This window comes from Furipterus horrens, unplaced genomic scaffold (assembly GCF_987537825.1).
Source record: "Furipterus horrens unplaced genomic scaffold, mFurHor1.1.pri manual_scaffold_6, whole genome shotgun sequence".
Classification (NCBI taxonomy): Eukaryota; Metazoa; Chordata; class Mammalia; order Chiroptera; family Furipteridae; genus Furipterus; species Furipterus horrens.
The window spans coordinates 94,746,706-94,760,534 of record NW_028327176.1 but is presented as its reverse complement, the minus strand read 5'-3'; the positions used below and the strand labels follow the sequence as shown (position 1 = coordinate 94,760,534).

At 44.8% G+C, this 13,829-nt stretch overlaps 1 protein-coding gene across 1 annotated transcript; it reads left to right on the top strand.

The window, feature by feature from the left end:
• Positions 1–2,464: 2,464 nt before the first annotated feature.
• Positions 2,465–10,624, top strand: LOC150006990 (triggering receptor expressed on myeloid cells 3-like). The gene is made up of 4 exons (XM_090280440.1): positions 2,465–2,660; positions 3,888–4,241; positions 9,895–10,023; positions 10,370–10,624. The coding sequence occupies exons 1-4, from the start codon at positions 2,597–2,599 to the stop codon at positions 10,414–10,416; spliced, it is 594 nt and encodes a 197-aa protein (XP_090136566.1). The 5' UTR covers positions 2,465–2,596; the 3' UTR covers positions 10,417–10,624.
• Positions 10,625–13,829: the final 3,205 nt, after the last annotated feature.

Genomic DNA, 13,829 nt, shown 5'->3' with positions numbered 1-13,829 from the left:
CCCCCCCTGAATCCCCTTCAGCTCCCAAGATCACCTGTGAAATTGGTGTCCAGGCCCACGTGTGTCTTACAAAATCCAACAGATTTAAATCAAGACTTTCCAGTTTCCTACCTCCTTTGGCCCTACAGGGGAAGAGTCCCCCACTGGTGGGGAAAAAATGATGGGTCCTTCTATTCCAATTCAGTAATGGCCAAGGCCAATTTCATATCAAGTTCCCCAAGAACAAACACACCTTTCAACACACAAACCATCCTGTGTTAGAAAAACATATTCCTACAATCAACATAACTTTACCCCATTGCTGTGAAAAAGGTACCTGAGAGCTAAGGTATGTCCTTCCCCCGCTGACGCACACACACAGCGCTGCCTCACCCGGATCCCACTGCCACCAACAAGGACTTCCTCCTCAACTTGAGAACAGTTGCTCTGTCTGCAGCCTCTGGGAGGATGGCACTGACCCCAGAGAGATTCTCTCTGGTCCCCCAATTTTGGGTCCATCAGAAGGTGTGTGAAGGGAAGTTACATTTTTGGAGAAACACTTCTCCCAGAAACTTCATCTCAGTGCATCTGTTTTCCCTTCTACAAGAGCTGAGCAGCTCAGAGGCAGTAACCACAGGGCATGCAGAGTTTGCTCTCTGAGGTTACTGGTTGGGGACTTGCAGTTTAGTAGGTCCAATGTTGCCCCTGTTCACAAAGTTGACAAAAAAGGCCAGGGCAAGGGAGGTACCATTGTTAAATGTAGAACACTTTTGGGCAGTGTTTCTCTAACTCTAATCCTTGGACCACCTGCATCAGAGCCTCCTGGAACATTTGTTTAAAATGCAGGTTCCAGCCACTATCTCCAAGGTCAGGCAATTGCTCCATCCCTTTGCCCCTTTAGACATAGAGGTGGTAATGACTCACCACTGTCAGCAGCTTCAGGGTACTACAGCATCCCTTACCGATTTCCCCAAATGCTACCACACTTTTATCAAACACTTCTCAATAACTCTGGCAGTGAGCCACCTGTTTCTTGTTGGGACCTGGACTGATACAACAGCATAATGTGGTTAATTACACAGGCCTTTGAATTAAACAACACCCAGTTTGAGTCCCAGCTTGATGACATCCTTGAAATATGTCTGGTCTTGAGTAATCAGTTAATCTCTCATCCTGGATAGTCCTCATTGCCTCATGGGAAAAATAACCAATACCAGGCATAATTCTTGATGCCAACAACTGAATCCAATTCTGGCTATCTTAAATGGCAAGGGAATTTAGAAAGATATCAGTAGTTCACAGAGTCAATAAGAAGGCTGGAGGACCAGGTTTAGAAAACAGCAAAAACCAAGAGGTAAAGGGCAGCAGAAGCCACATGGAGGTTGTAGCATGAGAGAGTCTAGTGCCCTTGATGCCACTGCCCCTGCACGCTTGAAGCCACCGAGTGCTTGCCACCATACCCTTCATGGACTCTCAGTGTGCGCTCATCTCCAACTGGCCCTGAACCTTGTGTCACACGTGTAGGATCCAGAATCCTGGGCAGAACCATGCATTCAGCCAAGCTTAGGTCAAGTCACAAGCCTGTACTGTGGGTACCAGGGAGAAGGGGAAGGAGGAAGCTGCCTCCCTATCAACAGAGAGGAAAGTGGAGCTCTGCATCCTACAGAGACCCACCCTTTGGGGCATATCCCCCAAAGAGAAAAGGCACTGGGTGCTGGAGACCCAAAAGATGACATATTCATTACACGACCTCCCCAAACTGATCAGGTTAAATGAGATAACCTGAGTAAAGAACCTGGCACATGTAGGCCTCCAATCCATGGTATTGGTAGTTACTCCCAGTACCATCATAACTGTGGTCTCCATGCCTGTGCCCAGACTGGGGGCTCAAAGAAGCGTATGCCTCATACACAGGCAAAGTACCCTGGGAAAGCCTTGGAGCCCCTCTGACTTTATGCAGAGCTTTTATAGGCATTGGCTACTTGGCTCACTTGCCTCAGAATCACCTGGGCTGCTTGTTAAAATGCAGATTCCTAGGCCCTCTCCAGACTTACCAAATCAGAGTCTCTAGGGGTAGAGCCCAGGCCCGTGTCTGTTTGCCAAGCTTCCCAAGTGATTCAGCCGGGTGCTCATAGTTGAGAATCATAGTGTGGAGTAAGATTTAAAAAAGGTTTGTTGAAGTGGATCTTGAAGGGCAAACCAAATGTGAATGTACGGTTCATTCCAGACAGGGAGAATGGCAAGAGGGGTTGTGGGATGCAGTGGTCAGTGTCCAGTGATGAGAATGCCTTGTGACCTGAGGAAGAGAGTGGAGCAGAGGTGGGACATCAGATGGGTGGGTCTAGACTTGCTGTGGTGGAGAATGAGGAGCTATCATGTGTTGCCCAAAAGGGCTAGGACATAATGAAAACAGGAAGGAAGATGTCACAAAGGCAGTGTGTCTCGTTTCTCCTTCTTTTGCATTTTCCTGGACTGGTCTCTCTCATCACACTTCCTTCAGCATTTCCCAATTGCAAAGTAACAGCTAAACCTTGCAGGGAAGATAGGAAATACCCACACGGGCAACATCCTCCTGCAACTGCTAGAACCCTGGGACGGCCAGCACGCAGTGGATGGAATGGACAGGACAGGGCTCTGGGGGTGGCCATGGCTGCCGCTGCTGCTGCTGCTGTGGGTCTCAGGTAAGGAGATGCAGGGAGAGGATGCAGGTGGCTAAGGGAGGCACCTGCTAAGAGGGGTTTTCTCTCACTTCTGGAATGGGATCAAGGTATGTGTTAGAGGCGGGAATGGGAAAAGGAAGACAATGAATGCAGACTGTGCTGCTTGACCCTGACCCAGCAGGGATCTAGTGCATCTCAAAGCTGAGAAAATTATGTGACGTCAACCAAACAACCCCTCCTTGCTGTGCTGGGACCCTGGGAGATGTAAAGCAGTACAAGGCACAGTCTCCCTTAATGGAACATTCAGGCGCTGAGGCAGAGGAGCATGAGTTGGGGAAAAGGTAAATATTGACAAAAGGGCCAAGTGGCAATATGAAGACAAAAATATAGTGGAAGTCTAGCAAGGCACAGAGAAGGTGTGCAGAAAAGAGGTTCTGCAAGCAGTCAGAGCTGGGTTCAAACCCTGTTTCTGCCATTTTCCACATATGTGACCTTAAGGAGTCCTCTGCCTTCTCTGAGCCTGTTTTATCATTTGTAAATAATACCTACTTCAGAGGGTTGTCCTAAGAGTTAAACAGCAAACTTATGTAAAAACAGTTGGCTCAGTATTTAGGGCTTAGAACATGCTTAATAAAAGTCATGGTGGATGATGTTGACGACGACGACGACGACGACGACGACGATGATGATGATGATGATGTTATGAAGTGTAAGGTGATCAGTGATATTGAGGTTTGGGAGAAGGCTTGAACTGTTCAGTAGACTCCCCTCTGGGGCCAAATGGGATGGATATGGGTGGAGAGGAGTGGGAAGAGCATTCAGCTTGGGGACATCAGGAGCTAATATAAAGTATTATATACCTGGAAGCAAGGGACATGTCTGAGGAACCAAGTAGAATAGAATATGAATGGCAAAACTGGTTCTCTTTTTATTTTTTAAAACCTTTTTACTATGAAAAATTTTCAATCTACAAAATATAGAAAGAATAGTCACCATAAACTCTTCACCTAGTTTCAAACATTGAACCATGATCAATATGCTGCCTTATGTACTCCATATGTGTGTACTCGTATATTGCTGAAGATGCTGAATTATTTCACGGTAGTTTACAGAAATCCTAAATTACTCCTAAACACTTAATGGAGCTATTAGGGCTCTCATCTGCCCTCTTGTGTCTGCCATGTGGTCTGTAGATGTAGGGATGGTGGGAGAAACGACTCAGTGAAGCACTTTGACTTCTCCTTCTAGGACTCCAAGTTGCAGGTGAAGACGAGAAGTCAATGTGCCTGGTAGAAGGCAGGAACCTGACCGTAGCCTGTTTTTACAACATCATGCTGTACGACTCCAGCCTGAAGGCCTGGCAGCGGGTGGGGAGCCAGGGCCGCCCAGAGACACTGATTCGCACAAACACTAGAAACAGGGACCTAAACCGGGCCCAGGTTGGGAGATACCTGCTGGAGGATGATCCCACCAACTCCATGTTCACAGTCACAGTGACAGAGCTCCAGAGGCAGGACTTGGGGCTGTATCAGTGTGTGATTGACCTCTCACCTCAGAACCCCGTTGTCCTGCCTCCTCGGATTCGGCTGGTACAGTGCAAAGGTGAGTAGCAGCGAGAGCCCAAACAGGGAAGGGTTGTGTACGCTGAGCTCCTTAGCCACAGGCCTGGGCCCCATCTGCCGCCAGAGCTGCTTTGGAGAAAGTGCACAGAGTGATGGGAAAAGCTCTCTACCTGAACTCAGAGCACATGGGTCTTCTATTCTCTTGCTTTGTGGCTTTGAGAAAGTCAGAGCTCCTCTCCGGATCCCAGTTTTCTCACCTGTTAAGGCAAGAAAGTTGGACTAGGTGATCTCAAAAATCCTCTTTCTCTATGGCAGAGTACCTGAGAGAGGACCTGGATAACTGAACATCAACTATGTATAGTCCAGCATTACTGCTGTGTCCACTGTACAAGGGAAGAAGGCTCGAAGGGATTATATTATTCACTGCATCTTTCAGCCAATACATGGTGCAGCTGGGATCTGACAGAGACCCATCTGATTTGATTGTCCATGGTGAATTCTGGAAGTGGGCCCAGTGTGGCCAGTAAAGCTCTCCCCTTTCTCAAGGGATTTAAAAAGTAGCAGACAAGGGAGAAATATTGGATAGAAAGATGAAGGTCCTTTCACTGACCTAGACCTGCTTCTTATCAGTGGGGGCACTGACAGTTCTTGCCCTCTTTTCTTAGAGAAACTATCTACCCACCTAACCTAATACTTCTGCCTCAAGCTTCTCAATAAACCTTCTCTTTTTGAGCCAGTGAGTTGAAGAGGCCTCCACCACACAGGACCCTGCTCACCCACCTCCTGCTAACCCAAATGTGAGAATATTAGGTCAGGGCTGGGCTGAAGCTGAACTTCATAGTAGTGTCTGGAAATAAAGAGTTGACCAAGAAAAATGACAGTGCTATAGGCAGGAGTGGAGGGAAGCTACTGAACCCACATAACAGAAAAACAAAAATCCTCTGATTCTTTAGAAACATCCAGTGGAGCCCAGCTATTAAGAGACTGGGCTACACATGATTTATACAGCTAGTTAAGCAGTTCCATTTTTCTCTAATCAGGAACATCCTATTAATTTGGTAATAGTACCTGCACATGTGGAAGTACTAAAACTGTTGCTCTTTACAAATGTAAGTGGAGCAATCACAGAATAATGAAAAGGGCTCTGGCCTGGATTTCCCCTTAGTCTCAACCCTGAACCTACATAGTGACCTTGAGCAGGCCCCTCATAGTCTTCTAGGCTTTCTCCATAGTGACATTCGGTGACTCCAATTCTTTGGGTTTCTCTATATTTAACAAAGGCCTTATTTTACCCTCGGCAAAGTTGGCTCACCCCAGTAGACAGCTTGGGCTCACCAGGTCTGAATCTATCCTTTATCTATCTATCTATCTATCTATCTATCTATCTATCTATCTATCTATCTATCTATTTTAAAGTACAATTTATTGATTACATTGTTACAGTAGTTCAAATTTTTTTCCCCTTTCCTCCCCTCTTCCCAGTACCCACCTTCCCTCCAGCAATCCCACCCCCCTCAGTTCATGTCCATGGGTCATGCATATAAGTTCTTTGGCTTTGCCCTTTCCTATATTATTCTTAATATCCTCCTGTCTATTTTGTACCAACAGATTATGCTTCTTAGTCCCTGCACCATATCCTCATTCCTCCACCCCCCCCCACCCAGCTGATAACCTCTAAATGATCCCCATACCTAGGATTCTGTTCCTATTCTGGTTTGTTCAGTTGGATTTTGCTATTATTTTTTAGATTCAGTTGTTGATAGTTGTGAGTTTGTTGTCATTTCAGTGTTCATAGTTTTAATCTTCTTTTTCTTAAGTAAGTCCCTTTGACATTTCATATAATAATGGCCTGGTGATGATGCACTCCTTTAGCTTCACCTTGTCTGGGAAGCACTTCATCTGCCCTTCCATTCCAAATGTTAGCTTTGCTGGATAGAGTAATCTTGGTTGTAGCTCCTTGCTTTTCATAACTTTGAATACTTCTTGCCAGTTCCTGCTTGCCTGAAAAGTTCCTTTTGAGAAATAAGCTCATAGTCTTATGGGAACTTCTTTGTAGGTAACTCTTATTTTCTCTTGATGCTTTTAAGATTCTCTCTTTATCTTTCACCTTTGGCATTTTAATGATGATGTGTCTTGGTGTGGTCCTCTTTGGGTCCAGCTTGTTTGGGATGCTCTGTGCTTCCTGGACTTGTATGTCTATTTCCTTCATCAAATTTGGAAAGTTTTCCTTTATTATTTTTTTCACATGAGTTTTCAATTTCTTGCTCTCCTCTTCTCCTTCTGGCACTCCTATGATTCAGTTGTTGGCATGTTTAAAGTTGTTTCAGAGGTATCTAAGCCTCTTCTCATTTTTTTCCATTCTTTTTTCTTCATTCTGTACCAGTTGACTATTTATTTCTTTTTTTATGTTCCAGATCATTGATTTAAACCCCGGTTTTCTTCCCTTCACCATTGGTTTCATGTGGATTTTTCTTTGTTTAACTTAGGATAGACTTTCCTTCTTCCCTTCTGCATTTGCCATACTCAAGCATATCTTTCAAGTTTGTGAGAATCTTTATCACCAATGTTTTGAACTCTATGTCTGTTAGGTTGGTTATCTCCTCATCTGTTAGATTGGTTATCTCCTCGTCACTTAGTTCTCCCACTGGAACCTTGATCTGCTCCCCTTTTTGGGCCATACTTATCTGTTTCCTCAACTTGATAGCCTCCTGTGTTTGCCTCTGTGTCTTAGGTAGAGCTTCTGCACCTGTTACATTGTAAGAGGCAGAGCCTTAGGTATTGGTCAGTATGAGGTGACCTGTTTCACTATGTTGTGGTGCTGTATGTGGGGGAGGGGTCTGAGAGGGAATAATGCTGCTTGCTCAACACTCGCTTCTTTTCCAGGCACTTCCCCACTTCCTGTATGGAACTGGTGCCTCTATAGCTGTTCCCCTCGCTGTGGTTCCCAGAGTGGGCAGGTCTGTGGATGTTCTAGGACTGTGGGGGCCTCTAAACAAATAAACTCTGCTGAGAGACTGGCAGTTTCTTCCTCAGTCCCACCCCCCACTGTTTTTCACAGTCAGAAGCAATGAGATTCTATTTCCCCCCTGCATTGGAACAGTGAGCTGCGGGGTCTGGTCTGGTGGTGGAAGCACTCCCCAGGTGTCCCTCCTTACTTTTAAAAATGTGTGACTGTGCTTTCTTCCAGCCAGCCATAACCACTGTCATTGCTTCCACTGCCTCCACACTGTGTTCTTTCCTCCCCAGAGTCACCCCTCCTACCTGTCTGGATGAGTACTTCTTCTTTATATCTTTGTTTGTTGGACTTCCATGAAGCTCAATTTTCTGGAACTTCTGGTTGTCTCCAGTTTTGAGGTAGTTGTATTTCTTCTTAGTTGTGGAGTGAAATGCAGTGCATCTACCTACACCTCCATCTTGGCTGGAAGTCTGGATCCATCATTTAGTAGCTGCCTGGTTCTTTAACTCATGTCTTATTAAAGACAACCAGAAAAATAATTGAGAATAATTGAGCCCATATTGTTGAAAGAGAATGATGTCACACAATACAGGATAAAGGTAAACATAATTATTTTCCTCAAACCACAAATATCAGGCAGTAGAGTTTTCATAGCAGTAATTGGAGAAATCTTTAGGTTGATGTAACTAAGGAAACTATGTCTAGCACAGATTGTTCCTGACTGAAGGACTTACTAGTCTCCCAGGGGAAACAGAAACATAACCCTCTGAGAAGAACACCTGCGGTAAACATTGAGGTGGTACAGAGAGAGAATGGCATCCAGGTACTGTTTTTTTCATTAAGTTAAAATAAATGAATGGAGAGTTCTCTCTGGAGTGGTGCTGGGCCTGCCCAGGGATAAATGCACTTACCCTCAATGATTGTGGGGAATCTTTCTGTATTTTTCTTCACTTTTCCAGGTGGGGGAGGGCATGGCAGCAGGTGCCCACAGAAAGAAACTTATTTCTTGTGATGCTACTCGGAGGTGATGGAGGTTGTCCACCCAACCCAATTATAGGAGGAGAGGCTTGAAATGGGAATTTGAAGGAGATAAGGTGGGCCACATGAGGCAGGATGAAGGAAGTTCCCTGTCTAATGGATGAGCTCCATGATGGGACAGAAGCAAGAGCATGACTTATTGTGGGCATGGTGAGCAGGCCACTTGACTGTGATGGGCTGTGTGGATGTGGGAACTAAGAGCTAAAAAATTAGGCCAGCCTCACTGGAAAAGACTCTGAAGGCTGAGGCCAGCAAGATGTCACAGAAATACACAGCAAGGAGTCAGGAGACATGGGTCCCATTGCTTGCCCTGCTGCTGACTACCGAGTGACCCTTACATTCCCTATTTACCCTATTCTTTAAGGGTCAGATTGGATGGTGCTGAATGTTGCTTCCACCTTTGACCTTTTAGGACCCTGTGAACGTTGATCCCCTGCATAGAGTACAACCCCAGGGCAATGAACTTGGAATATGGCTGCTCAGCCTGTAAAAGAAAAATTCTTCCAAACATCTTGGAGATCCCCATTTGGTTCAGATTAAGTCAGCTAGGTTGTGCCGACAGCCTGGCAAGCTCAGAGCATGCTTTCCCACTGTTGTCAAGCATTCTCTGAGCACCCAGTGGGGGCCCAATGTCAGTCAAGGACCTCAGGAGTTTTTAATCTTTTTTGGAATGTGGAACCGACCAAAGAGGACCAACCCTAAAGGGCAATCTGGATTCAGCGTAAGATGTATCTGAATGAGGGTTGCTGCACAGAGACCATAGCTTCACGTGTGGGCTCCAGAGAGCCAGGCTAGATCACCTGAAGGACTGGTTCCTGCTTCAGGCAGGCCAAGGGAGTCCTGGACCCCAGCAGGCAGAAAGATCTCCACTTCTATTTCTCTTCCAAAGCCCTCAAGCAAACTTTGAATGTTACCACCTCAAGACAGTAAGTCTCATCCACCAGCCACAGAAGAAAGGAGCTGAGGGTTGGGGAGCTAAGATCATAAAGGTGTATTATACCGCTGATGATAAGGCATCACCTAGAAAATGTGGTCCAGGTGTGAATGGAATCTGAGCAACCAGCTGCCTCTTGAAATTATGGGAATGGGATCAATGAGTCCTTCCTTACTCAGGGTTTCTGGGGCATAGGGGCTGGGGGAGGGTGTAGAGGACATTACCCAGAGGAAGAGAAGGTAGCAGAGGAGTAATAAATGCAGAAAACGGGGCGGCCGCCATGCCAGGAGCAAGTAGTGGGAATGCACTCACAGAGTGTGTCAGCTACAAAGGTAGACAGTTTGGCTGAGTGGAGAGGAGACGGGTAAGATTAAAGCAGGACCGTGTGTTCAGATTGTGAGAGCCTTGAGTTTTGTGCACCTTGTCCTGTAGGCAGTGGGAACATGAAGGGCTTCTCCTGACCCCTAGAGTGAAAGAGTCGGGGCTCAGTGCAGAGTGGCCCAGGAGGCGTGTGCAGGAGCTATGCAGAGGGGAGATATTAGAGGCAGGAGACCAGGTAGATTCCTTTAGGGTGAGAGCCAGGGCAGAGGATTATGGGAAAAGTAAGGCCCAGCTTCAAAGTGAGCAAATCCCTGCCTGGCTGATGTCATGGCCAAGAAGCAGGGAGCTGGCAGAGCTTCAGAGCAGGACATTTGGCAGACACCCACCCTTTCAGATTCAGGAGGGTCAAACCTAGGACACCAATGCTTTCGCTTGACTTCCCAGGCCTGCCACTTGCCTTTGACCTTTCCAACCTGCCGATGCTGGCTACTGTTTTGACTTGTGGATTCGTCCTGAACAAGGGCCTGGTGTTCTCAGTCCTGTTTGTCCTTCTCCGTAAAGCCTGGGCCTCAGGTGAGTGGGGGCCGGGGCCAAGCTTGGGGTGGAAATAAATTAGGGGACCCAGAAAGTGGCTGTAGACATAGGTTTAGAAGGACCACGCTCCAGGGGTTCCTCAGAACTTCTCCCCTGACTTTCCCCACTACTGCTCACATGTGTCTTTGCACAGCCCTGGGAGCGATGTAAATGGCACTGGGCTGGGCTCCCAGGACAGGAAGACCCGGGGGTGGCAGAGGCAGGTGAGGTTTTTGCTGCTTGGCAATCCAGTGTTTTGTTTTGTTTTTCAGAGAAAGGAAGGAAACAAAAGCTGGGGCTGGCATGGATAGGTCATTTTAAAATACTGTCTATTTTTCTCACTCAGGTGAGCCAAACCCAGGGAAACAGCAAAGTCATTCTTCCAGGAGCTGATGGGACTTCCTCCCCTAGCAAACATCACATTCCACTTTCTGTCCAGTAAATGAACAAACTTCTCTCTCAGTTAAATAAATGGCTACCTAAACTTCTGTGAGATCTCTGCCCAGCCGTTTTCTTATTCAGAAAGAGAAAAACAGTAATGAGTGGGAAAGTGTGGGGACTTATGTGGAAAGAGACCCACCGAACTAATTAGAGGCCAAGAAAATGGCAAATAATTTTTGCATTAAATACAACAACTGAGACTCTCAAAGTATAATTCAAATGAACCTTATATTTGTTCCCTTGCTGTTGTCCAGACTCACTCTGCTGGGGACGTCTCTGGTCCTCTGATGAAACCTATGGCAAGACCCATCACTCCCCTGGTCAGTTTTTAAAAACATTTCATTTTATTTTTTAAATTAAACTTATTGGGGTGACATTAGTTAATAAAATTATATAGGTTTCATCTTCTGGTTATTTTTTAAAAATTGGCTTTATGTTTTAGAGCACTTTTAGGTTCACAGCAAAATTGAGAAGACCGCACAGAGTTCTCATATAGTCCCTGTTCCCACACATGCACAGCCTCCCCCCCATCAACATCCTAGTCCATGCACACAGTCAAGCGTAGACATACTTTACCATTCATCTGGTTTAGTGTGTGTGCCCGTGCTTTTATTTTTCCCATCTTCAACCAGTACCTGTATTTCCTACCCTTTCCTCTCATAGGCATCCTCTTAATATATTTAATGTACTTTCCATACATGTATTTACATTTTTGTAGTTCCTTGAAAATATATAGAAGTGATTCATGTGCTTTATTTATACAAATTTCACTCTAAGCTTTTGGGAATGACTCTCAACACCACACTTTTTCATTAAAAATGTGCATTTATATGGGAAACTGCATTCTCTAGCATACTCTTCCTTGTGTTCTCTGATTCTGATTCAATGAGAGCTATTTTATAATTCTGTAAATTTTGGGTAATTAACAGACCTACAAATTTTATCTTCCTTTCTTGGCTGTGGGAGGGACAAAAACCCCAAACCTGGTTTGTCTCCCCATGCAATTCATTTCAACGTTTCTTTATTCTATGTAAAAAAAGTCTTCATTTTTATTAATAAGAAGCTAAATTTATAACAAGGAACTGAAAACATTGTTAGGTGACCAGTTATGCTGAAACAAAAATCTAGAAAGCAGACTTCTGGCCAAGATGGAAGTGTAGGTAGACATGTTGTGTCTTCCACACAACTAAGAAGGAATTTACAACCACTTCATAACTAAAAAATCCCAGAAGATCCAGAAAACCAAATGACACAAAAGTTCAACAAAGAAATAAAGAAGAAATATTCAGCCAGAAAGGTAGGAGGGGCGGAGCCAGGAGAGAGAGAAGGAGGTACAGGGTTGTGGCAGCGGCAGTGGTAGCGGTACAGGGACTATTGCTGTGGTGAAAAGCACAGTCATACGTTTTAAACCTGAGCAGCGATCTCAGCCCCAGACCAGACCAATCCCAGCCCCAGACCAGACCCTGCAGCGCATGGTTCTAGAGCCAGGAAAAATAGAGCCACATTGCTTCTGACTGTAAAAGCCAATGTGGGTTGAAGTGGAGGAAGAAATTGCTGGTCTCTCAGCAGAGTCTGCTTGTTTAGTATGGGAAAGGGAAGAAGTGCCTGGAAAGGGGGCAGGTGCTGGGCAAGTGGCATTGTTCCCTCTCAGACCCCTCCCCCACATATAGCGCCACAACACAGTGAAGTGGGTCACCAGCACTGACAAATACCTAAGGCTCTGCCCCTTACAACATAACAGGTGCAACAGCTCTACCTAAGTCACAGAGGTAAACACAGAAAGCTGTTAAGATGAGGAGACAGAGAAGTATGGCTTAAAACAGGGGGGCAGATCAAGGTTCCAGTGGAAGAACTAAGTGATGAGGAGATAGCCAACCTAATAGATGCAGTTTAAAACACTGGTGATAAAGATGCTCACAGATTTGACAGAAAAGATTAAGCATGACAGGGAAGAAATGAAGGCTATACTAAGTGAAATGAAGGAAAATCCACACAAAACTAGGGGTAAAGGAAACCAGGGTTAAAATAAATGAATTGGAACATAAGGAAGAAAAAAACAGTCAAGCAGTAGAGGAGCAGGAAATGAGAACTGAAAAAAATGAGGAGATGCTTAGAAAACTCTGAGGTAGCTTTAAATGTGCCAACATCAGAATCATAGGGGCACCAGTAGGAGATGAGGAAGAGTAAGAAAATGAAAAATTACGTGAAAAAATAATGAAGAAAAATTTCCTTAATTTGGGGAAGGAAATGGACATACAGGTCCAGGAAGAACAGAGAGTCCCAAACAAACTAGACCCAGGGAGGACCACATCAAGACACAGCATAATTAAAATGCTAACGGTTGAGGATAAAGAGAGAATCTTAAAAGCAGCAAGAGGAAAGCAGAGAGTTACCTAAAAATGGGTACCTATAAGACTATCAGCTGATTTTTCAAAAGAAATTTTGCAGGGAAGAAGGAACAGGCAAGAAATACTCAAAGTGGTGAAAGGCAAGAATCTACAACCAGGATTACTCTATCCAGCAAAGCTATCATTTGGAATGGAAGGGCAGAAAAAGTGCTTCCCAGACAAGGTAAAGCTTAAGGAATTCATCATCACAAAGCCATTATTATATGAAATGTTAAAGGAACTTATTTAAGAAAAAGAAGATCAAAACTATGAACATTAAATGATAACAAAATCACAACTATCAAGAACAGAATCTAAAAAAATTAAAACAGAAACAAACTAAGCAGAGAGTCAGAGTGGGAAGAGAATCATAGGTATGGGGAGCAGGTGGAGGGGTGTCAGTTGGGAGTTAGAAGTGGGGAGAAGGAGGGAAATGGTTCAAGAATTAAGAAGCATAGTAGGAGGGTGCAGAATAGATGGTGATGTTAAGAATAGTATAGGAAAGAGTAAAGTCGAAGAACTTATATGCATGACCCATGGACATGAACTAAGAGGGGTAGGGTTGCTGGGGGTGGTGCTGGGTGGAGGGGAGCAAAGGGAAAAGAAATTGGGACAACTGTAATAGCATAATCAGTAAAACATACAAAAAAATCTAGAAAGCAGTGCCATCAGACAGAATTTCCTGGGATGGTGGAAATGTCCCATAATTGTATTGTCCAATGCAGCAGTCACCAGCCATATATAGTTGTGGAGCATCTGATATGTGGTAAGTGCAACTGAGGAAGTGAATTTTTTCATTCAATTTTAATTATCTATAAGGTAAATGGGCACATGTGGTTAATGAATAGACTATTAGATAGCACAGCTCTAGACGACTGAGATGAACTTTAACAATACCTCACCCCTCTCATAGGGAGGCAATTTCTTTGTTGTTTTGTGTTTGGGAATGTCCAAACTGTATCATTGTGCATTGTCTAA